General features: G+C 37.1%; 1 protein-coding gene and 1 pseudogene across 5 annotated transcripts in view; one reads left to right on the top strand and one right to left on the bottom strand.

Moving 5' to 3' along the window:
- LOC139755169 (uncharacterized) overlaps window positions 1-6,287 on the bottom strand; it is a 33,437-nt pseudogene extending 27,150 nt beyond the window's left edge.
- LOC139755144 (magnesium transporter NIPA2-like) overlaps window positions 1-24,492 on the top strand; it is a 52,345-nt gene extending 27,853 nt beyond the window's left edge. The window contains exons 1-7 of one of the 5 annotated variants that reach the window (XM_071673305.1): window positions 3,819-4,001; window positions 7,653-8,038; window positions 10,098-10,206; window positions 12,133-12,296; window positions 12,724-12,825; window positions 14,195-14,379; window positions 15,647-24,492. In XM_071673305.1, coding sequence (XP_071529406.1) covers window positions 7,676-8,038; window positions 10,098-10,206; window positions 12,133-12,296; window positions 12,724-12,825; window positions 14,195-14,379; window positions 15,647-15,827 — 1,104 coding nt within the window. In that variant the 5' untranslated portion in view covers window positions 3,819-4,001; window positions 7,653-7,675 and the 3' untranslated portion in view covers window positions 15,828-24,492. Of the gene's footprint in view, window positions 1-3,818; window positions 4,002-4,067; window positions 4,178-4,271; window positions 4,376-6,401; window positions 6,648-7,652; window positions 8,039-10,097; window positions 10,207-12,132; window positions 12,297-12,723; window positions 12,826-14,194; window positions 14,380-15,646 lie in introns of those variants that run through there. The other 4 variants (XM_071673321.1, XM_071673329.1, XM_071673299.1 and 1 more) reach the window with 4 other exon arrangements.
- The last annotated feature ends 20 nt before the right edge of the window (window positions 24,493-24,512 follow it).

Here is a 24,512-nt window from a genome sequence, read left to right on the forward strand (position 1 = left end):
ACGATTCCTCTCTACTCGGGTCCTTACAGCATTCCAATAACATAACATCCCTCAACACATCCCATTTATATTGTTATTTTGCTCACCTGGTGATGAAACTACATGGGGTCGTTACATAAGATCTGTAACTATATTGTTTCCTGCTTAGGCACCTCATCCCAGTCACCTACCTACCCATGTATCTGCTTTCCAGTTATATTTCTCTCTTGTAACTAGCAGGTTATCGTTCATTTAGATATATTCGCCTATAATTCAGGCCTACATCTCTGTCACCTTCTTTAATGTTGGTTCTTGTGTTCCCTCTTGATCCATTGTCTCTTCCATTCCGCATATTCAGGAAGATTTAATATATCGCCACCTATGGTATGACAGGGATTTCGCCTCTCATTGCAAATGCTGAGATGCGCTCTGGACCATGGACTGTGTGGTTGTATCTGAGATGCTATGTGGACCATGGGCTGTGTGTGGTTGTATCTGAGATGCTATGTGGACCATGGGCTGTGTGTGGGTGCATTTGAGATGCTGTGTGGACCATGGGCTGTGTGTGGTTGTATCTGAGATGCTATGTGGACCATGGGCTGTGTGTAGGTGCATCTGAGATGCTATGTGGACCATGGGCTGTGCGTGGGTGCATCTGAGATGCTATGTAGACCATGAGCTGTGTGTGGGTGCATCTGAGATGCTCTCTGGACGATAGGCTGTGGCTACGTCAAGATCCTGCATGTGCATCCACACTTCCTCACTCCATTTCATCTTCAGGCCGCAGACGTCTGTCCGTGTCTGCATTTACATCTGCGTGTCTTATCTCTTTTCACATGAAAACCAGTGGTCCACTTTATAACGTCACACTCAGGTTCAAGGCCAAGGCGTGGTACACGGGTTGTACCCACAGAGTGTAGTGTTTACTGTCAGGGTTCCAGAGACACTTTGCGAATGAAGTTTGTAAACTAGTTATTGGGCCTCAGGTCTTTGTACTCAGTAATAAGGAAGTTGAAAACTTTTAAGACGTATTACGGCTAGGCGAGGTACATTGCGCTATTGATTCACTACAAATGGAAATACAATAACAGCGGTCATCAAGGCACACATGAATAGGGATGTTTGAACATACGCCACAAATGTTATAGTCCAAGTATTCTACACAATTATCTCTTGCTATGCTTTTTGCTAGTTCGTCCATAACACTGAAATAACCTCAAAGCAAATCTTGCTAATGGCTTCTAACGAAAAGTCCACAAACGTCCCTCCTAATTAATAATTCCCGGGATCGTTTTCATTCACTTAGTCCACAAACTGATCATACTGTAGCTCAGGAGCAAGATAGAAAGACATCAGAGCTCCCGTTATTAGTGTATAGTTTGAGAGATTATAATCGTTGCTTGACATCCATACGTAAGTGGGGGAGTTAGGCTATGGTGGCCCAGCCTCTCAACAACATAAGTACGTGGGCTTATCATTCCTCTCGCCTCACAAACCTCTCCCCCTTTGCAAACCCAACCCCGGTGGCTTGCCTCTGTGTTCACCTCTTGCATTGTTGACCATTTTTTGTAGGATGGCTGTACAGACCCCTGCCATGTTGAAACAGAGACTGTGAAATGGTCTTTGTGTTTATGGGTGCAAGCACATCACACGCTTATCAGAGTATTTCTAGCGAGAGTGTTCTGTGTTGTGTTTTAAAAAAAAAAACTTCGTATATGATATTCATGTTACTCGTGAAATAAAAAAAAAAAGTATTAATGTGTTCCTTGCAAGGAAAAAAATAGGTAAATAAATAAAAGAATGTGGTAAGTAAAAAGGTTATGGAAGGGTTGGCTGTCTGCAGCCTGCCTGAGGTCCATGGGGCGGGCTCACCCAGCCTAATAATTCCATCAATAACTTTCTCGGTGACCCGAGGTTGTGACGTCACGCCTACGTCACAGGAAGCTCAGCTGCAGCTGACCTTGCCTATACCTCCTACGCACCACGCGTTAGTGGCTGACCCTACATTCTCTCATTACCGACATTTAAAACTGCATCAATTAACACAGAGTTTGAGACGGTTTCTTAAGTTTAAGGCATCTTGATTAATGAAATACGAGTAATGCTGAATAAGATTAATATCGAGTATTACAAAGTTTCTTATGATCGTTTTGGCTTTGGGATTAATATATTTTCACTACGGTTTTAAGTATGGTTATCAACCATGATTTTGTTTGCTTCACAAGGAGGGCTAGGCTTCTTGTGTAAATGGGTAAATTGCCGTAATGCACATAGTAATCACACACACACACACACGCGCGCGCGGACCTTTCTCTCAGCCTCTTACTCCTATTTGTGCACGAAACACCCTAGCCCAAGCCAGGTACCCATTTGTAGATCAGCCCTGAGGGAAGGAGGAACAGTTGGGATTAGCTGTAGGCACACTGCTGCACCCACGATTCGAACCCTTGCGAACTCGATCCCAAATGGGTCCGTGCTGATTCATGGTCAGTAGTGCGAACCACCTGTAGGGTCTTTGGAGTGAATCATTACACTGTAAAGGCCCATGTGTGTGCGTATGTGATTGTCTGTTTGTAATAGTATAACAAACGGTGTTATGTCAAACATCTGGAACACAATTCCAGTGGCTTGGAAATCTCATGTACCTCAACAATTAATGGAGTCATGATTTAATTCCCTTTCTTTTTTCGCCATCCACTAGATGGGCCTAATTTGGCTCGTGTCCAGCTTGTTGTCTTGAGCAATATTTCGCCATTAGTTTATGTATATACCATCAGGCAGCGTAGTGGTTCCAAAGCTTTCTCAACCCAGCGTTACCTTTCAAGAAAAAGATATCTCAGTTGTATCCTCCCGCCATAAAAATTCAAATAACTTTTACACCAAGAATTTCTTTGTCGAAAACCTTTGTATAAGTCCCATGCAATGAGCAATTTAGATTTTACCTGTTCAACCCCCCCCCCCCCTCTAAAAAGAAAAAAAAAGTGCGTCAAGAATGGGGTAAAAAGCAAGTGAAATTCACATGATTTTGAGGAAAAATGGTTGTACATCAGCTCTGTATATAATTTTGTAACGGTACTGAAACATTTCTATAAGATGAAAAATCATAATCATTTTACATGAACAGAATTTTACATTGTATGTTCATGGTTATGCAACATCATCATACAAACGCACGGATATTCAAAATTATTTTGTATGACCGAAAAAGATTGTGCATCAGGAACAAGAACACCCGTCCCTTTGTGGGCCAATGATGGAAAGCTAATTGTATGTTCTGGAAGCAGTGCCTCTTTACTGCAGTCATATTCTCACATCAAACACACTGAAATCTTCTTAACGTTCTCTACCTTCCTCCTCTCCCAAAATTTTTACCCCACCTTCTGTTTTAAAACTGCCCAGTGGGGTATGTACCGCCCTGGCTGAGTGAGAACCACTGGCCTTGCCCTTCCTGAGGAGTCCTTCCTCTGACCTCCTAACCTTCTGTCACGTTTTCTGTTACTCTGGGGGCTTCCCACTAACCTTACTCAAGGGGGGAAAAAAATTTTGATTTATGCAATATCTTTTTGAAATTCATTTGTCATTATTCACCCATGGTATGAATATATAGTAATGGGTGTATATAAACCCTGCTCTGCCAAATGTGCATTTAAGACTGTTTAAACCTTGGAATATGTACATATCTTAACGGAGAAATAGTGTGCCTATGTACATAAAAGTATTCTTTGTATATAAAAATCTCATACCTGAAAGAAAAGATAATTATATGCATATGTATGTAGATATAAGATATAAAGTCAAGTATTTTATAAACAAATAATGTAAAAACCAAGAGTTGGTTCATCAGGTGTTTGTTTACATCCCGTGTCACCTGACGCCCTCACACCAGATTTTATACTTCCGTGTATATATCTGTGTATATATATTTTTGTGTACTATACATATAGTATATTTCTACTTATTGGTGATCAGGTGATTAAGGCAGTTACGCAAACTTGTCTCTTGCCCATGTTTTCAAATTAATGGTGAGTAACATGTTACGATTTCCTCATAAAAGCTGAAACTTTTGTATTATGGTGAAATCTGACCGGCATGGGGAAGGAATGCACATTATGCCATTAATATTGTTTGCCTCAGAGGTTGTAGGTAGTAAATGAGTACTGGGAGGACGTCAGCGGGATAGGCATGGATTAGAGAGGCGGTATGTAGCAATCCTGATCCTTATTCTTGGTATTTTGTTTTATTTGCGTCATACAGTTTAGTCTGACAGTTTTACAGGAGATGCATCAATGGTATATTTTAGTGGCACATCCAGTCTGAATTCAAGATGCTTATCTTGAAAATCACATCGATGGAATCTTGACAGCAGAGCTGTGTCCTAGTTATTTCAGTTGGAACGGTAAGTGTGAGGGTAGGTTGGTATAATGTTTTTTTCTTTAAAAATAATAGATATGCAGAGAATGGTAACGGGTAATCCCAGTTTAAGTAACACACTTTCTTTTTTTTTAAGTGATCTTTACAATTAATAAGGAAGGAGTCCATTGAAATGATTCTTCACCAACATCTCTAAAAACAAAATCCAAGAGGATGGCATTAGGGTCTGTGGAATACATCTGCGGTAATTAGGAAGACAAAGTTAGTTACTGATAATCATACTTAAAGTGGCAGCTTGGTGCTTTATGTATTGTATGGGTTTGTCATTCTCCATCCCCATGATACAAGGCCATGCTTCCACTGGTGATCACAGTCTCTCAACCTCTAGTGAAATCCATCTAGTTAGTCATTTCACATGTTTGCAAGTTTATCTGCAGGATTTATTCATACATGTCTATTAGGTTTTGATACATCTTTAAACAAGCTATCAGTTATTGTCTAATCACTCAACATGATGATGATAAGCGGGGGTCAAGGTAGATATTAGCTAAGAAATTTATATTTTTTTTGTTATGTGTGGCTTTGTGTATTTCTTATTTGATGTGAAAAAATAATTGAAAAGGCTGTCGTCCATCATCTCATCATTACCACGACTGCCAAAAACTGACACAGGCCCTGTGGAAGGATTAGCATGTGGCCCATTAGGGCAAAGGGGGCTGGGTTGAGTTTGCAGCCTTGCAACATGCTCAACTCAGCAAGGTAATGGCTGTCTCTGGGGCACTAGTAATTGTGATAGTGATTCAGTGAATGTTAAACATGATTTTGATCTAAACAGGAAAGTGAATGTGATATAGAGGAAATGTGGGTGGAATGTTCAAGAACAAGATGTTATGTATAGATATAGATGGCTCATGTCATTTTGCATTGAATAACAAACTCTGTAAAATTATAAGTAATGTATATCTCTAATAAACATGTGAATAAAGCATAATGAATAAGTGAAATATCTGAAAATTATATAGATAAGCCATATGCAAAAACCCTATAGTGCAGAGTGAAACCCATTGCTTACTGTGTATGAATATCATGCTTGATATTCTGAAAGTACCAATTATTAGCATGTAAGAGCAATAGAGATGGATTTTATAGTCAGTATAGTGGAAATTGAGAAAAAAGCTTTTTAAGACGATACATCCTTATAGAAATTGTAGCAAATGAGAGATTAAGAAGGGTTTATAATGGTATAACATGTTTGAAAACTTAAGATTATACATTCATATGGATTTTTTTTGCAAGTGAAAGATTAAGGAAACGTTTATGATAATATGACATATGTATGGGAGGAAGAGGCTTCTTCAACTAAAAAGTTAGTCAGATTAGTTAGGTAACTTTCAGACGTGCAGGATATTTCATAAGAGATTGCCAATGAAGTGCTTTGTGTTTAAGTTGGAAGGCTGGCACATATAACTTTAATGGATGACATAGTGTACTGAAAAACTGATGCCGTAACCATCAGTTATTTGTACTTTAATCAGTGCAGAGGATTTTTTTTTTTTTTTGACGTGTTAGATATGATATGAAGAAACCTCTGATTGAGGTTAGGCTATTTGCAGTTTATCCTAGACATGTAAATAGGAACAGATAGATATATCAATACTCTACCTAGATGTATGAAATAACAGTTTACTGGAGAAGCAAATGCAGATGCAACAAGCAATAGAATGAAGCTAGCGCTCTTTCATTGTTTTCTTTAGATGTAATGAAATATCAAATGGCCCTATGATACTTAAAACAGGAGTTTCCTCATACCTGAGAGGTGATTGTCATAATGCAGCTGAAGAAAAAAATTGCAGTAATTATTTTTTATGTAGTCCATGGTAAATGTCGGATTTTCTTGTGATAGATGCAGAGGATGTTGATATGACTGCTGTGGGAGGCAACTAATCTTGTACTCTGATAACAGTGATAAGTTGATAGGAGTTTAACTTATCTACGTGGCTAATCAGTTATTGTAATATGAATAAAAGTCAGTGGTACTACCTCCATCCAGTTGTTGTGATAGCATTGGCCTGTTTATAGTGGTGTCTGTGTGTGCCTTAAGTGTTTTTGAGACAGTTAGCCTCTTTACTGTAGATTGGAGTTGTTAGAGGTTTATGAACGGCATGCATTGTTTGTAAGGTTTTTGTAATCACCCTATAAATCAAAAATGAAATTTGGCTGTTCATGGGTTGCCAGGGGAATTCTCTTCCTTTTGGTGATTGTTCTCTTAACACGAATCAGCCGCTATGTAATCACAGGTGAGTATTGTCAAGAAGATTAGTATCTTTTGATTTACTTCTTGTGAACTTTCTCATTTTTGCCCCTTTTTTTATTTTAAATTGGGAATCAGCATATGATTTCAAGGCATTAAGAGATATGAATTCCTGATGATGGAATTGTAATCTATATATTTGTTTATAAATCTACTCTCCTCAGTACTTTCTCTCTTTTTCTCTTCTCCAGGTACTGCCTGTCTTCCCTCACTCTGCATTCTTTCTTATTCCTCTATGTTTTCTTGATCAACCTGTCATCATGCATCTTTTCTAAACATGTAGACCACTTCAGGGTATTTTCCATAAACCCATATAATTACACATATGTAATTATCTTTTTTTACAGTATGAGAGATTTCTACATTTGTGGGGTCCCATCTCGTGGACTTTTTTTTGTCAAACTTACTTTTTAAACTTTTGTATGCAGTTGGTGTTCTTAATTTGATTTTTTTTATTCCACTCAACCACTGTTCTTATTCCACTTAACCATTATTCTTATACTGTAAAAGTATTTCTTTACATATTTTTGGATAAGTTTTATGCTTGATATCATGATAAGGCCTCTATCTGCCATGTTTGTATAGTGCTAAACCCATATACTTGAATTCTCCAACCTGTTCCAGTAGCATATTCCCATCCTGACTATGTGCCTGAGCTCAGTTTTTATTTGTTCTGTATAGTATTGCGGTCTGCAACTTTATTCTCCCACCCTTCAAAAATCACCACCACACACTACCCTTTCTCACCTGCCCATCTTCTACATACCATACACTTCTCTTACACATGCCAGCACTGCTTCCCTAAACTGGGTGAACTTTTTTGGTACCTATTTTCGATACTACTGCAGTACACTACCCAGTTATGTGTAAGAAAATATCTTCCTTAATTTTCAGGACAGGAAAATTTTTATCTGTTTTATGACTAATTTGATGCTTTGAGTTTATGGCTAATGATGTATCAGATAGATCTAATTTAATACTTTTCTTGCAGGAGGTGTAAGATTTTTTGGAGTCATGGACAGTACCGAACCTACTGTGGTTGATCCTATTCCTTATGGCCCAGATCTCTACATTGGCCTGGGTCTTTCAATATCCTCATCAGTGTTTATAGGAAGCAGTTTCATCTTAAAGAAAAAGTCATTACTGGCCTTAGGAAAGTCTGGTGGTGTAAGAGCTGGAGCTGGAGGATATGGCTACCTTAGACACTGGCTCTGGTGGGCTGGACTGCTTTCAATGGGATTTGGAGAAGCACTCAACTTTATAGCGTATGCATTTGCTCCTGCAACATTGGTTACACCACTGGGGGCATTATCTGTAATTGTGACGGCTCTCCTATCTCAGTATTTCCTTGGAGAAGTCCTCAATGTATTAGGAAAGGTGAGTTGCTCTTTTCTTCAGGTTCACTACATTTTCAGGTACTGGAAGCACTACTTCTGTCTCCCTTGCAACAAAAATGTCCGGACCATGTGCACATTTCCTGCACATAAGTGATGAAGCCTGTAGGGCTTCATATGTAACTGAGTAGTACCTTGGGATTGCTGCCAAGTGCACATTAATCACTTATCATTGCTTATTCATGGTATATTACTCTATACACTGTTCTGCTAATGCTCTGTATGCTCTGTTGCACCATAAACTTATATGTGTCCTTAGCAATGGCACACACCTTCACCATTTCTTGCAGCTAAGAAAACTTGCCTGGATATGAGAAGTACAAAGCTCCTGTAAAGGGTAGAGGTGATATCTTTGGATAGTTGAATGAGTAACATCATGGCAACCCACAGTCATCTTAGAGACGTTACTCAGGACAGGGTTGTCTTATGCAGCTGGCAGTGGTTCAGGCAAGGACTTTGTAATTTACATACACATGCACACATAGCACTGGCATGGGTTTGGCATGTGCAAGTGCCATCACTAACTAGCACGTCCACCCATTTGTGTATGCAGTTCCCTTCCACATGAAGAGAGGTTGGATGGTTGGCTTGCCAATTCACATTCATTTATTATTGAGAAGAGAGAATCTGGGCACACAGCTTGGTAGTGGTTATAACAGCTGACTTCTTTGGACTCTGACCCATTGCACCACCGACTAAACTCGTGAATTCTATCTTGGGCAGGAATTAACAGCTTTAAAGCTGCTGCTTCAAGGTGGTATGGATTCCCTCATTGCCGTGACCCAGATCAGACTGCTCATCTGCCACTGGCCTCTCAGTTAGTCAGAAATGATAGGCACACAAAGTGATTCATGTGATTTGCTTTGGACTGATGTCACTGTTTGTCTACTGCTAATCACATACTGATTGGCTTGAAACTGAAAGCCAACAAAGTTTACAAGTTACTGGTTATTCTTCCAAACGTGAGTTCTTATGTTACAAGTTACAGTTTCCTTTCCTCTGTGTTGCTAGCTAGCTTGAGCAGAAATGATGTGTTCATTGAAGACTATCTACTTGGTGATACTTGGCCAGTCAGTACAACTATATGTAATATATACTCATTCCCTGAAGTATATGCACTAATGTACATTGCTTTATAAGAAACGTAGAAACTAGTAACTGTCTGATGCAAGATGTAAAATCTTCAAGGATTCTATGAGAAGAATATGTATTATATTCAGAAAATATTGTAGCTGCCATATTTGCTGTAATTCCTGACACAGAGGGAAAAGTTACACATTTTAGAAATTATTAATGCAAGGGAAATTGTGATTTTTAAGAAGCTGAAATGTATAATGATATATACAATTGCCCAAGTATCCCCAGTGAGTCATATGGTAACTAGTCCCCAAAGTTCAAATACTTTCAAACCATTGCCACTTTTAATCTGGTTCTAGTACATGTGTGCCACTACATATAACATTTTGACTTGTATCATTTCAGATTCTCGACATATATGCTTTACTTGATAGATTTGGGAAAAAGTTTTCCTTTATATTTTCAACATCTGAAAAATTCCTTTCTTTTAAAGATAAGATATATCTATGTATGCTAATGCATTTTTTACTTGTCTTGCATATTTTAATGATGTCATGGCAAAATGCCATTTGATGTGTGTCTCTACCTCTCAAAATACTTTTGTTAGTGTTGACTGCCCCCTATTATTAACTGCATCCAGCTTAAGTGTAGTTATTTCAGTATGTTTGGAAGGACTGTTCAAGATACTTGGGAGTACAGGAGATAAGGATTTTGCTCTTGAGGTTAAAAGTAGAGGTGTTTAGGTGGTTTAATGCTTGCCAGAAAATCATGGCTATACATACAGTAGCCAACTGCCAACATTGAGCATGTACAATAAACAAAACTGTTTGTAATCCAGTGGATTTTGGTATAAGATGCACTTAGTGAATGGGAGGTAAATTTGGATAATGGATGAATGTAATGAGTGAATGAACTTGTCAGATGGAAAGGAATGTGCCTATGCTAAGTACTCTGTTCCACAACAGGTGGGATGTTCACTGTGCTTGCTGGGTGCCACTGTGGTCGTCATTCATGCCCCCAAAGATACTGAAGTGACCAGCATGGAGGATTTGTCTGCCAAGCTTGTTGATCCAGGTGAGTCATGATAAGATCTTGCCAAAGCCTGTGCAGGTATCTGAAGGTATAAAGTCTGCATTCAAAGAGAATTAATGTTGTAAAAGATGATGTATATAAGTTATAAATAGTGTTACTGTTGTTTGTTACATTGTTTCTTTCACTTTGCAACTCCTCAGATTAGGAAAAAGTTTCAAGCATTCCTAATTATCTTCACTCCATTCATCTGCTTATATACCTACTATAAATTCATCCATCAATTTGTTTATATATTTGACATGTCATCTTCCTCCTCTAATCTTTGTTGGCTATGAATAACGTTTTCAGAACTCAATTCCAGGCACATCTCCTTTGTTTATGCCCTTTTTAAGGCATATTCCTTGTCTTCATCCTTCCATATTACTGTCACTCACTCTGCCCCTCATGCAATGCCTTCCCATATGTACCTGCTTCGACCATTCTTCATATGTTCATGTTTCAATACTGAACTTTGAATTAAGCTTAGGTATGCTCCCCCATATTTTCTGAATCATGGCTTTACCCTTCATAACTTTCCTTGAACTCTTGGCATATTGTTTACCTTTCACTAAGGGATCTCAAAAACCATTTCTCCCTTTACATTTAGTACTCTGTGACACCTTCACTGTAACTCTGATTATCCCATGCCATTACTATTATTTTTATAGATTAACACCCTGTATTGCATACAGGACACATACTGTATTATTTGCACAATTAATCAAGCCTAGTAACTCAGAGCTGGTGATCATATAAAGTTTATCTCTCTCAGGAGTATAGTATATTAATGTAAATTGTGTTGGATTTTTACATACCTTATGTACTGCCACATTTCCTGAGGACCATACACATTTTGAATATTGAAGGTATATCCATGTATGTGAATGGTTTTCCATCTTTTTGTTTTGATTTATAGCTATAGTGAGCCAAAGCAACAGACTATGTGTATATGGTTATTTTTTTTTAAGTAGAAATTAACATGCATGGGGAAAACATGCCAATGAAGGCCATCTTAAGAGAAAAGAGAAATGTGAGAGAATGCTGATATAGAAATAAGTAAGATCTCCACATTTTTTTAAAACCAGACTCTCAAATGAAGTAAGATTATAGATAGAGGGAAGAATGAAAGAAGGAAGAGAATTCTGCAATATTGCTGTTCAAGGAAAGGTGTACAATTCAGTCATCTTGTGGCCAGTCTCCACACAGAAAATATAGGAAGCATCTGTCAGACACATGGCTCAGGTACAAGCCTTTATGGCAGGAACACATGCTGAAAACTTACAAAATCAGTGACCAAATTGATACCTGTAGAACATGGAGAGGGCAGCAACATCTAGGGGTGGTTGCAGAAAGGTGAAGCCTAAAGAATTATTGACATGGGAAATTTTTTATTCCACTCTTTCTAAGAGAGAGGTGGACAAAGAAGTGCCTTAGATATGTGAGTAGTATTTTAGACTAGGGCAGATTAAACCTTGTCAGTATGAAAAAGTTTCTCACAAAATTGATGATGGCACCTATTTAACAACAGCAGCTTTAATGAAGCCGGGTTTGTAATGTTAAGTATATAAGGCTTTCAGGATAGAGTGGAGGATATAGTTATACCCAGCCTTCACTTGTTATAACAGGGTTGAATTTGAACCAATAATTTTCAAGTACAATACCTTTCTTTTTCTACCATTGCCTGTTCTTGTGATATTTCATACCCATCCTAGAGTTCTTTATGACAAAAGATTCTTTGCAAGCCAGTTTACTTCCTTTTCCTTATGTCTTGCTGGTATAAGCTGAAATAACTTGTACAGTCCCACCACTTCATCTGGTCACCCCTATCATACTTGCATTTTCAGTTTTTATCTGTTTGATGGATACCTTAGGACCAAATATTATACCTAGATATGTTTCTGATTAACTATTAATGCATTGTCTTTACAGTATTTGCAGTGTATGTTGTGTTGATGGTTGCTGCAGCATTGGTGTTGATAATTCACTTTGGACCTCGATATGGGTCCCGAAATGTGATAATTTACATTGCCATCTGCTCCCTCATTGGTGGCTTTTCTGTTCTAGGATGCAAAGCCATTGGTTTGGCAGTAAAGGTAAGGCTAAAGGCTATATTCTAAAATTATATTGGTTTATTTATAAATCAAAATAGACTTTAATTAATGAACCCATATTGAAGATGAATACATAGGCTTTAACCTTGTTTTTCATTGTAAATTATATTTTCTTGGTGAAATATTGCTATGTACTGCTGGAAATGGTGTCAATATGCGCGATGTGTAGTTAGTATAGAAAGTAGGACTCATCATTAGTTATGTGGAAACTAATTTCCTTGAAGTTCTGCAATAGTATCAAGCCTTAGAATTATCATGCTTACATGAACACCGTAGGTGGATTTTACCCCACACAACTCTGACTTTGGAGATCAGTGACAGGTTAGACTTTGTATTTTGAAAAAGAATTATATGAAATAGAAAAGGAATTTTATGAAATTATTAACTACTGAAACTTTTTTCTTGATAGGAGACCATAAAAGGCACAAATGAATTCAGTAATTGGATCACATGGTTCTCCTTGTTGAGTCTCATCGTGTGTGTCAGTACCCAGATGAACTATTTGAATAAGGTAAGAGGATCTTATCAATTCTGTCAGCACCCACTTGAACTTTTTGAATAAGGTGAGAGAATCTTATTAACTCTGTCAGCACCCAGTTGAACTACTTGAACAGGGTGGGGGAATCTTAAAAATTCTGTCAACACCCAGATGAACTACCTAGATAAGGTGAGAGGATCTTATAAATAATCATTCTTTTAATCAGAACTCCTCTGTTTCCTAACCGTACCTTCTTGTGAAGCCTATTTTACAGCTTGTGAGTCTCTGGCCAACCTCCTTACCCATATCATTCCTCTGTTATGACATTCAAGCTTTTGACACCAATAAGGAATTCCAGGCTCTCATATATTCAACTTGTTCTTCCTCAAAGTGCTTCTCAACAATCATTTTGTTTTTGATGTTAAACCCAATTAAGTGAGATAATTCTGAAGATGCTAGTTCTTCATGAAAACTGCATCCTTGTGTACCATCATGATAGATAAGTGAAGCAAAAGCTTTGGTTTGAGACCTTCCAACTCTGCTCACTGTTTTCCTCACTCAAGTACATTTTGCCCTAGTCATTTTTGCTATAGGGCTTAAAAAAGGCTTCCAGGTTTTGTGGGTTTGTTGATGAATTGACTCCTGGAAGTCAAAAGAAGCGAATTAATGGAATTGGTAGACATTTTCAGAAAGGCAAACTCAGGTTTGTTGGATACTTGTAAGACAGACTTTAGCATGAAGTTTGTAATGGATGATATGAGTGAATGAATGTTATACTTTAAAACAGATTCTCACCATTATTTTGGCCAGCCACCTGTAGGAATTATTCTCTCTTATCCCACTATTCATTATGGCTTAAATCTAATTACTCACACCAGATCCAAGCAATTGGTATTCAAGTTGATACATATGCTTATCCAAATGTAAAACTATTGGAAAGTATAGGTTTTTCTTTTCCCTAATTGTATTTCCTGCTTAAGGAAGGTAGTGTCAGGAACAAAGAATAGCTTGATTTTCACAGATTCATTCTCTAACAGTCTTATATTGTGTGTCATTGTTAGTCTGATATACATTATTTTCTTTTTCTAGAATTCGGGGATTTTTTTTTCTTTTCAAATTCATTTTTACATTTAGAAAGATAGAGTTTGCTCCTCTTATAATACAGTGTAGTTATGATGTATATGCATTTCAGATTTGATTGGATCCCCTCCCTCTATGTACTTTAAGATCCACATACATAATCCCTGCTAAGCATGGCATTTACATCATCTTACATTATTCTATAGTTGCCATCTATATGTGCATGTCCTTCATTACTGTAGGTCCTATGTTCTTTTGAAAATTATCTCCCAGTCTCTGAGATATTTGTTTTCTCCAATAACTTTTATGATTATGCCCACAGGCCCTTGACATCTTCAATACGTCATTGGTGACACCGATCTATTATGTATTCTTCACGGCCTGTGTCATTCTTTCATCTGCAATGCTCTTCAAGGAATGGAAAGGTCTTCCAGCCAAAGATGTTATAGGTGTTTTGGCAGGGTTTCTGACTGTGGTCATCGGTATCTTTATTCTACATGCATTCAAGTATGTTTTCCATGTAGATCTGTATAATTAATTGCATTCATTGTCTTTCATGATATAGAATTAGGGAGATCCTTTATGTAATATGCCTGTTTTAGATCTGATCAGGTTATTTTCATACTGTTTCAAGGAGATAGAGATTAATCATCAAAAGGAGCCTTTGCTTGAGTAGATACCATGATTACAGGACTTGATAATGTGAAAGATAAAGACAGATGACACAAGAGGGATTCATCAAAAACTGTGAGAAATTAACTAGTGAGGGGAGGTAGGGCATGGAGTTGTATGAACATAAACAGCTTTCATTTTGAGTGTTCATAGTTTATGTAGTTATCAATAGTTTATGTGATTTTTATGATATCCACCATGTGTGAAACATGCATTACCAGAGCACCTCATCTGCAAAGCTCTTTTTACATGTTTATGCAAATTTTGTTTTCCTTATTTTTACAAGTTTTCCATAAGAGTTTTATTTTTAACTTAGATTAGGTAATTGTTTTTCACATTCTTATCCCTATACTATTCGTAGTAAAACGAATATATACCCAGGATCCAAAAGTGAACAGCTATAAACCACCTGCATTCCTTTAACTTGATCATCTGAAGCAACCAGCCAACTAGGTCCCAATTCACCACCTCCAGCATCAAGCCTCGTGAGACTTTTTTTTGTATACAGCAGGTATACAGCAACCACCTGGAGCACACCGCATGAACTCTCCCCATACCGTTTACCAATTCTAGTCACACTTCTCATAACCCATCCAACCCTCACAAAACATGTATAAGCATATTTCTATATGAGTCCACAAGAAAATGAAACACGATAAGTTCCGAAGTGCACTTTATTGTAATAATCACATCGTCAGGGGAGATACAAGAAAGAAGAAATATAACAGTCAGTTGATATACAACTAAGAGACGTAGCTAGGATGCCATTAGGCAAATGAATGTTTGTGGTTTGGGTTAGGGTTAATGTCACCAGCTTGCATATGTATGCATTCAGTAATACACACACACACATGCACATAGCTTATGCAGGTCAATGAATATTCTATGATTAACCATCTAAGATGCCCCCATTGTAACCCACTACTAGCAGCACATCACTTTATGTGATAAACTGTCAAAATCATCATTTCAGAGTTATTTCCTTGAGTCATACAAGTAGCATGCATTCCAACACTCCACCCTTACTTATCTACTATCAAAACATGCAGTACCCACATACCATTTTGTTTTAGTGTTTTATATGGTACATATTTGATTTCAGGGACATGGATGTCACTTGGATGGGCATGTCATCCATGTTGACAGCCCAGGGCTCTGGAGAGTCAAGAAGGGGAAGCTCAGACCAGCCAGACACTGTTAATGATAATCAGTTGACTGAAGAGGAAGAGGGATTAATCACATCCGAGCCCTTGTCCTATGGGTCCAATAAGCGTGTATATTGAAATAATGGTACTGACTTATAGATTACTGAAAAGATTTTGCTAGGGGCATTTAGAGCTGTTTATTCAGCACTTACAGCATATAGGTAAAGTTCATGCTGATTATTTTCTGAGGACCAAAAAAATCTTGTACATGATATTTTGTATTAAAAAATATAAGAACATCCTGATATATATATATATATATATATATATATATATATATATATATATATATATATTGTGTATGTATGGGTGTATGTATGTAAAAACATGCCAGATAGTGCTGCACTTACTCCCGTGTTGCATCATATGGTCCTGCGTCTATTGTCTCTCTGGAGCTTATGTTTTGGAAATATTTGTATGCTTGATTTATCCTGTATTTCTTTGTGATACCAACAAAATATGTTAATGAATCTCTTATAAGCATTTTCCTCTAATGCACACACTTCAGCCTGCTGCATAGTTCATACTTAATTACTGCCTAATACTATTCATAGTTTATATAGTATCATGTATTATTTCAATATTGAATGTATGTAGTCTGTGTAATGTTTTATTATATTTTAATTTTACTGACATTTTTTTTCTTAATGATTAGTTAGCTGGAACTTTTTTTAAGAGATTCTTATCAAAATGCTCTCTTAGCTGTTTATGTATAAACTCTGGAACGTACTTTTAAATTGAAATGGAAGGTCCTCCTACACTCGGAGCACATATGCAGAATGTGTTTATTGCTCTAATGCAGCTTGTCGACACCTTCTTGGCTCATCTTTTTTCCCTTCTTTATCCTTCATCAACCCATGAGGCACCAGAAGGCACTCCTTGTGCAGAGAGAATGCTGTTATTTGTTGCACATTAAATATCTGATGTACTTGAGATAGCATATTGTTGAAAGCACCAGTGAAACTGAACTGTACACAGCAGTACCAGAGACAACAGTGGCTAGAGACATGTTTGGCATACATGTCTCAAGGTATGTTTACAACCATAAATACGAAGCGTTACAAGTAAGTTACTCCCATAGTGTTTTTTTATTGCATGAAAAATGAAAATAACTACCCAGACGAAAAATGAAAATAACTACCCAGACACTACCATTATAATTTTGCAACTGAATTTTTGAAATCCATTTCACATTCACAGCTGTGCCCAAGGGTATCAAGTTCAAAAATCAGTTCATTTCATGTATGAGGAGGCAACACAAACCCACTCACATCGGGCAATATCATAAATGAAATTCTTGGACAGAGGTTTGGATTTGCAAAGCTTACACTGTACTCACAAATGTCATGTTTCTTAAAAGATTGATAAGCTCAGCGCTTAAGTAAGGTTAATTAAGGCTGCTGTTGTAGCCATCACAGTGAATTTGTATGTTTTTCCTGAGTCATGCTGTATGGAGGATTATTTGCATGTTATTCCTTAGACATGCTGTATGGAGGAATATTTGTAGATTATTCCTAAGACATACTGCATGTAAAATTATTAATCATGCCATGATCTGTGCACCAGTGGGTATGGTAGGGGTGTTGTACTGCTGTGTTTTAAGAATCTACATCCATCCTGCTTCATTGTTGAAAATCCTGTGGGTATGGAAGCAGTATGGGGGTCTCATAATACATGGTACCATACCCCACCAAAATGGAAGTGAGTCATAGTGTGGCTGAGGGGGTAAAGGTTGTAGGAGCACTGAAGAATGTGTGGGAAGAGAGAACATTATCTAGGAGGTGAAAAATAGGAGTGTTTGAAAGTATAATAGTACCTACAATATTATATAGATGCGAGGCAAGGGCTGTATAAGGCTGTGCAGTGGAGGATGTATGTGTTGGAAATTAAATGTTTGAGGAAAATATTTTGTGTAAGATGGCTTGATTGAGTACATGTTGATAGGGTAAGATATATGGTAGTAAGAGAGGTGTGGTTAAGAGAGCTGAAGAGGCTGTGCTGAAATAGTGTAGACATATGGAGGGAATAAGTGAAGGAAGGTTGACAAAGAGGATGTATGTGTCAGATTGGAGGGTACAAGGAGATGAGAGAGGCCAAATTGAAGATGGAAGGAAGGGGATAAAAAGATTTTGAATGACTGGAACCTGAACATGTAGGATGGTGTAAGGTGTGCAGGGGATAGAATGATGAGGAATACTGAGGTTTGAAGTGCTGTCAATGGACTGAACCATGGTATATGAAGCATCTGGGGTTAACCATGGAAAGGTCTGTGGGGCCTGGTTGTAGATAGAACTGTGGTTTCAGTGCATTACACCTGACATCTCGATAATGGATGTGATAAGATGTAGCCTTTCCTTGTCTCTTCCTGGCGCTACCTAGCTAACAAGGGAAACAGTGATTAAGTGTGGTAAAGTAGATATATATATTCGTTTATATTTTTTCACTTATAGTGAGGTATCATCAGGACATCAAAACATGAGAAAAAATCGTTGCTCATCTCCTAGTGTGTCTGTTTTTAGAAAGTGATAACTCAGTCAAGTCTTATGAAATGCCAGAGATACATGGGGTTGAAATCTATTATGTCCCAAGAGATGAATATGGAATATATTTAAAACAAAATCTTAGCCTTATAATTTGAAAGGTGTGAGGTATTTGTATACTTTGTTTTGCCATTTTTTTATTGCAATGTTTTTATCTCATTTATTTTATTTATGATTGCCCAGCACCAGTTTCTAAGAAAGAGTCCTGATGATACCCAGGATCTCATTTTAAAGGCTTTTGCAGCTCAAGGCTGCACTACTTTTGGTAACTTGGAATAGGGAGGAATTTGAGTAGACTGTTCTGGAAGTTAATTGATGAGACTGTACTTCCAGTGACACAGCCTCACCAAAGGTGACTTTTCACTTGTGGCATAACATTGAACAGGCTGAGTCTTGTAACATTTAGTTTAAGAGTGATTGACACCACCACCATTATCATTGCCTCAACTCATTTCATGGAATTTGCATCTCACACAAAAAAGGGAGGACTACTCAAACTATCTGTAGCTTTTCCAGTCTAGAACAGACATTTGAGGTTTCAGATTTTCAAGGTAATATCCACTAGATTTACAGTAAACATCATTTCACATCCTTAGCAGTCAGTCACTGTTTAAGAGATAAAATTTTTCATGGTCTTCCTAATGAGGTTAATGTAAAATGCTTTGATTTGTCATTTTAAGGGGATATTTATATCTTTTTTTTACTGCACATTCATTTATTCAGGTCCAGGCTTCTTGAAATTCCTCCAGTTTGTTGTTTGTCCCAAATAAACAGATCTGATAATGCTCTTATTTGGATTATGATTTTATTTTAAGGCTGTTTTGAGATATGTTTTTCAATGAATATGGAGAATATTCCATGTGTCATTTGAATATGAAAGGGATCTAGCATAAGAAACCTTGTGAAGGGAATTAAACTCAAGAAAACTGCTAGAGACCCTACTGGGAAATCCAAGAACTTGTTGCTCATTTATTTTTCTCTGTAGTGCTTGAAACTCTTTCCATTTATAACTGCATAAACTTCAGAACTTGTCATCTGCTGTTAACTGCTTGTGTTTAACCAGATCAGGATATTAGGAGTTTTAGTGAGCACTATTTCATCATTTAAAGATTAGGTCATACGTCAGTCACATTCTCAAATTTTGTAATGGATGCATCCCATAAGGCTTGGGAATTTCTCCCTTTCTTTTTCTCTTTGTTTGGGGTATATGGGCTTCCTCAGATCTGGAGCATAAGTAGGTTAGTTGATAGTTTATTTTAGATTGTGAAGAGTTTAAGATTTGAGGGATTTCAGAAAAAAAAGTGGTAGGCTTTCAGCCATACTTTGTGGTGTAATTTTTTTGAAGTTTCTCAAGTCAGTTACCTCATCAAAGGGATAAGAAGATGTCATAGTATCATAGCAGAAATATATAGAAACAAAAGAAGGTAATTCACAGCAGTTTATATACATTCACTTTCAAATAGCTGATCAACTGGGAACATGGAGAAGCATCAAGATGAGATTCTGGAGCACAGAAAGTTGGAGTATATCAAAATTTAAACCTGGAAAATCCTTGAAGGCTTAATTTCCAAGCTATTCTAAAAAATCACTTCAAATTGGTAAGACAGACTTAAAAGAGTTTGAAAAATATATCTGCTTAAATCGAAAGGTGCTATGAATAAGAGAAGAGAAAACAGTATAAACATGGAGAGCTTTAAACTGTTTAACTTGCTGTTGACAAGTTTTGTAAATTTTATGAAATACCTAGTGAAGAACTTCATCAACACTGGGCAGATACTGGCATAGTGTAATTTAGTAGCCAGGTTGTAATGGGTACATAGGTCTATGCGCTGCAGGCTTAAAAAGCCTGAACAGTCAGTGAAGCCGCAAAGCATTTCGATCCATAACCAAGATATGGAGGTGTAAGATATACATTTTCTTTTAATTCTTGTGCATTGTTTCCTATGTTAATTTTGTGCATTGTTTCCTATGTTTAGTAAGGTAACACCAGGAACAGACAGAAAAAGAATGGCCTCATTTGATAAATCACATCCACTCTCTAGAAACCTAATCCCCCTGTCCTTGGCCAAGTCCCAAAGATCTTTCTGTGAATCACCCTAACCACTTCAAGTGGCCTGGTTTAGCCCATAGACTATTTTGCCACCCTGTTTATCTCATCACTCATATGCTCAAAATCCCATGCATGCCTTTCATTGTCCTGTAGATGTAGGAGTGGATAAAACTACTAGATTTCTGAAAGGAAGCATTCTTTTAAGCAGATAAACAGACAAATCTAAGTGTCGATGTTAGATGTAGAATATTGGTCTGTTTGATATTTAGTCAAATATATGTGTGATTTTGGAAAAACACCCAGTTGTTGTTCTTGTCTGACATTCAGTTATTTTTAATGTTATTTATTGTTTTTGTACATTTCTTTTTTTGTTGAATTTATTAACATTATAATTGCTAATCTGTCTGAGCTTAAAGTTGTAAAAGAGGAAAACTCTGTAAATTATACCTTTTCCCATGCCCATGAGAATGAGCATAATTAATTCACATTTCTTTGTCATCTGCTTGTCAATATGGTTATTCAATGTTGTATTGCTAAGGTGCATAATGTTATGAGAAAATATGTGTGTGCTGTATACTGTATATAATATTCTTTTATTTGTCTGAAGATGCATTATACATTGTGATTCCTGTTCTACATTTCATAGTGTTTCCATACAATATGTCATAGACTGACAGTAAAACATTTCAATACTGTGTATTTGATGTACCACGTAAGACTGGTTAGTAAACTTACTTAAGAATTATAAAGGTACCTTAACTAGGTTATTTGTAAGTAATAAGCATGATGATACTGACCTCTTGTGTATTTTTATATCTGTCAGTTCAGTATGTGAAAGTATTATTGTGTTTTATGGTAAGGGGATTTAGACTGATAATTATCAAATCTCATGGCATCTTTCTTTAAGAAGCTAGTAATGTATTGACATTTTTGAGCATGGCAAGAAGCTGAGGACTTAGGATTTCATTTGTCTCTGAGATTGTCTTAGACCCTTAGACCTATAGCGATCCAAAGCTGGGATGTGACCTTACTTTTTCATTGTTGCAGAGAATTGTCCTTGTTCAAGTGGTGAAGTCCTCAGCTTACCATGTTAAAGTTTGTAAAGCGTTACCATATAATGCCCCCTTTTTATAGACATTAACATATTAGTTAAACAATTTGATTAGTTGAAATGGTGGCAGAATAGATTTTGTGATTAACTGTAGAAGGCAAAAGCAGTTTACTTGGATCTGCATCAGAATTCGAGGTAAGTTTTGTTTTCATATATAGTTTTGATATTCATGGCACTACTTGAGTAACTTTAGAGAACGTTGTGGTAACCTTAATGTCTGTGATAGGATTACAAGAGTGTGTGGCCATGGTAATGGAACAGTTGATTGACAAGCCATAGATTACACGCTTAAGCCCTTAATCAGCACATGAACCTTGGCACACTTCACAATATGACTAGGGTGATGATCAGGTGTGGGGGAGGAGAGAATGCATATGTTATCTTTTTCCTTTTCCTTCATGCATTTGTGCTGTTTCCTGTGGGGTGGGTTGACATAAAAAAAAGATTTTTTCTTTCGTACTATTCGCCATTTCCCGCTTTAGCGAGGTAGCGTTATCAACAGAGGACTGGGCCTTAGAGGGAATATCCTCACCTGGCCCCCTTCTCTGTTCCTTCTTTTGGAAAATTAAAAAAAAAAAAAACGAGAGGGGAGGATTTCCAGCCACCCACTCCCTTCCCTTTTAGTCGCCTTCTACGACACGCAGGGAATACGTGGGAAGTATTCTTTCTCCCCTATCCCCAGGGATAAAAAAAAAGATATATATATATATATATATATATATATTCTTTTTCTTTCATACTATTTGCCATTTCCTGCATTAGCTAGGTAGCGTTAAGAACAGAGGACTGGACCTTTGAGGGAATATCCTCACCTAACCCCCTTCACTGTTCCTTCTTTTGGGGGGGGAAAAAAACGAGAGGGGAGGATTTCCAGCCCCCCGCTCCCTTCCCTTTTAGTTGCCTTCTACGACACGCAGGGAATACATGAGAATGGGGCCAGGTGAGGATATTCCCTCAAAGGTCCAGTCCTCTGTTCTTAACACTAACGCGGGAAATGGTGAATAGTATGAAAGAAAGAATATATATATATGTGTGTGTGTGTATATATATATACACCCCAACCCACAGGAAACAGCATCATGACCCCTTGCTTCAGTGTGGTAATGACAGGAAAACATAAAAAATGCCACATTCATTCACACTCAGACCTACAGACCTTTCCATGTTTGACCCAGACATTTCACATGCCCTGCTTCAGTCCATTGACTGCACATTGACCCCGACATACCACATCGTTGATCATTCTAGACTTTGATGATAGATATGAAGGTGAAATCACAGTTCAGTAGGAGTTCAGATGATTTTATTTAACATGTGATTTTTTTAAACATGCAGCACTACATGTTTCACAGACACCATCCACCTCATTAGGTGCAAACAATTCGTGAAGTTTATTAAATCCCAACACCACCACAAAAATTCTGTCTCCTGTCATTCTTGACTACACACTGGCCTGACCATTAAAGGGAAAGTGGGGGGTTCCTTGTGGTTAAGGGGGGTTGTGTGGGTGGGTTGGCCTGGCCAACAAGATGTGTGTTCAACTATTATTCTTGAGTTATCTTTTCTTGATCATTCTTGATAGTAGGATGTGCTTTAAAGTTACCTGGGGACAATTTAAAGTTCTTATCATTAACAATTAAGACATTCATTAAAGTTACAGGTATCTTAATCAGAAGAGGGGTTCATTGTGACAGGGTTGTTAAGGTCTACAGGACTATCGTTTTCGTGACATTATTTAGTGATGAAATTTTGTGGTCATCCCTGCGTACTGAGTGATGGTGCCAGTAGTATCTCTCAGTTACTGTTTTACCAGGCTGGCCAATGTATACATCTTTACATGCCTTACATTTGATGGCATAAGCACTCCCAGTATAAGCTACCATTACCAATTCTTCAGTTAGGTTCTGAAGCCAGCTAAGTTATACATATAGGCAGGTTCACTTTATTTATTCAAGCTTCTTGCTTTTGATTGTGTCTCTCACTAGTTCTGTGCTCAGTATTAACCCTCTCATTGATCTTTTTCTTGATCTAGGCAAGCATAGTAGGGTGCTATTGTCTTCAATTGAGGAACAAGCTTGTTTTTCTGCTACAGGTTGAGTCCTGAACACTGGCCAAACATAAAGCAACCCAAACAAAGAATGAGACCTTGAATCTCCCGGGAAGCCTCTGTAATTTGCTTGTGATCATAATGGACATTTTTGAGCCTCTTTAAGGGACTCACTGTATCTGAGGTTCCCCCTTCTGTACACATGCCACTCTTTCTTTGGATTTGCCAATTTGGGAAATATTATTCCTAACCCACAAATATGCAACTCTTGATTTATAAGAAAAAACTTTTTTTCAGTTTTTCTGCAATTAATCATATAAAGAAAGCAGAAGTACAAAATATTGTTGAGTATAACTTGTGTACTTACAATTGGCCAAAAAGATAGATGATCTTTATTTCTTAACACTAGCAGTGACTGGCTTAATTCATTAGAAAAATCTTTTATTTTTATATTTTTGTGCACCTTTTCTTAAAAATAAAAAGATTTTTTCTATTTTGTGCACACGATGGGAAACATAAAAATTCAGTTTAACACTGAAAGGGTTGAGCCACCAGAAACTGTACATTAGAAATTTAATTATGAAGATTATTTGTTTGATCCTTAATGACTTAGACACTCTATTCAGAATCAACCAAAGTTTTTTAGTTTAAGCTCAATATATGTGACAGTTGTAACTGTTTAGTAAATATATAGAGATTATGGAAAGTAAGCTTCCATTATACTGTAAGTATGATTTGTCACCATTCTCTACATTGAGTTTAAAATGTTTTATACTTGAGATATTTTGTATTACTATCTTGTTTTATGATATGAATGCTGTAAATAATTTTATTATTCATCAATAGTCCTGTAATCATCATTATTTCAAAATATATTTTGTATCGGTTTATATCATTTAAAGGGAATGAAATTAATGTAATGGCATAACACACTCCATGGTTTAATTTATCGATTGTCTGAATGCTGCAGTGAGTAATAAATCATAATTTAGTAACTGGTCTTTTTATTTCTCTA

Source organism: Panulirus ornatus, chromosome 2 (assembly GCF_036320965.1).
Source record: "Panulirus ornatus isolate Po-2019 chromosome 2, ASM3632096v1, whole genome shotgun sequence".
NCBI lineage: Eukaryota > Metazoa > Arthropoda > Malacostraca > Decapoda > Palinuridae > Panulirus > Panulirus ornatus.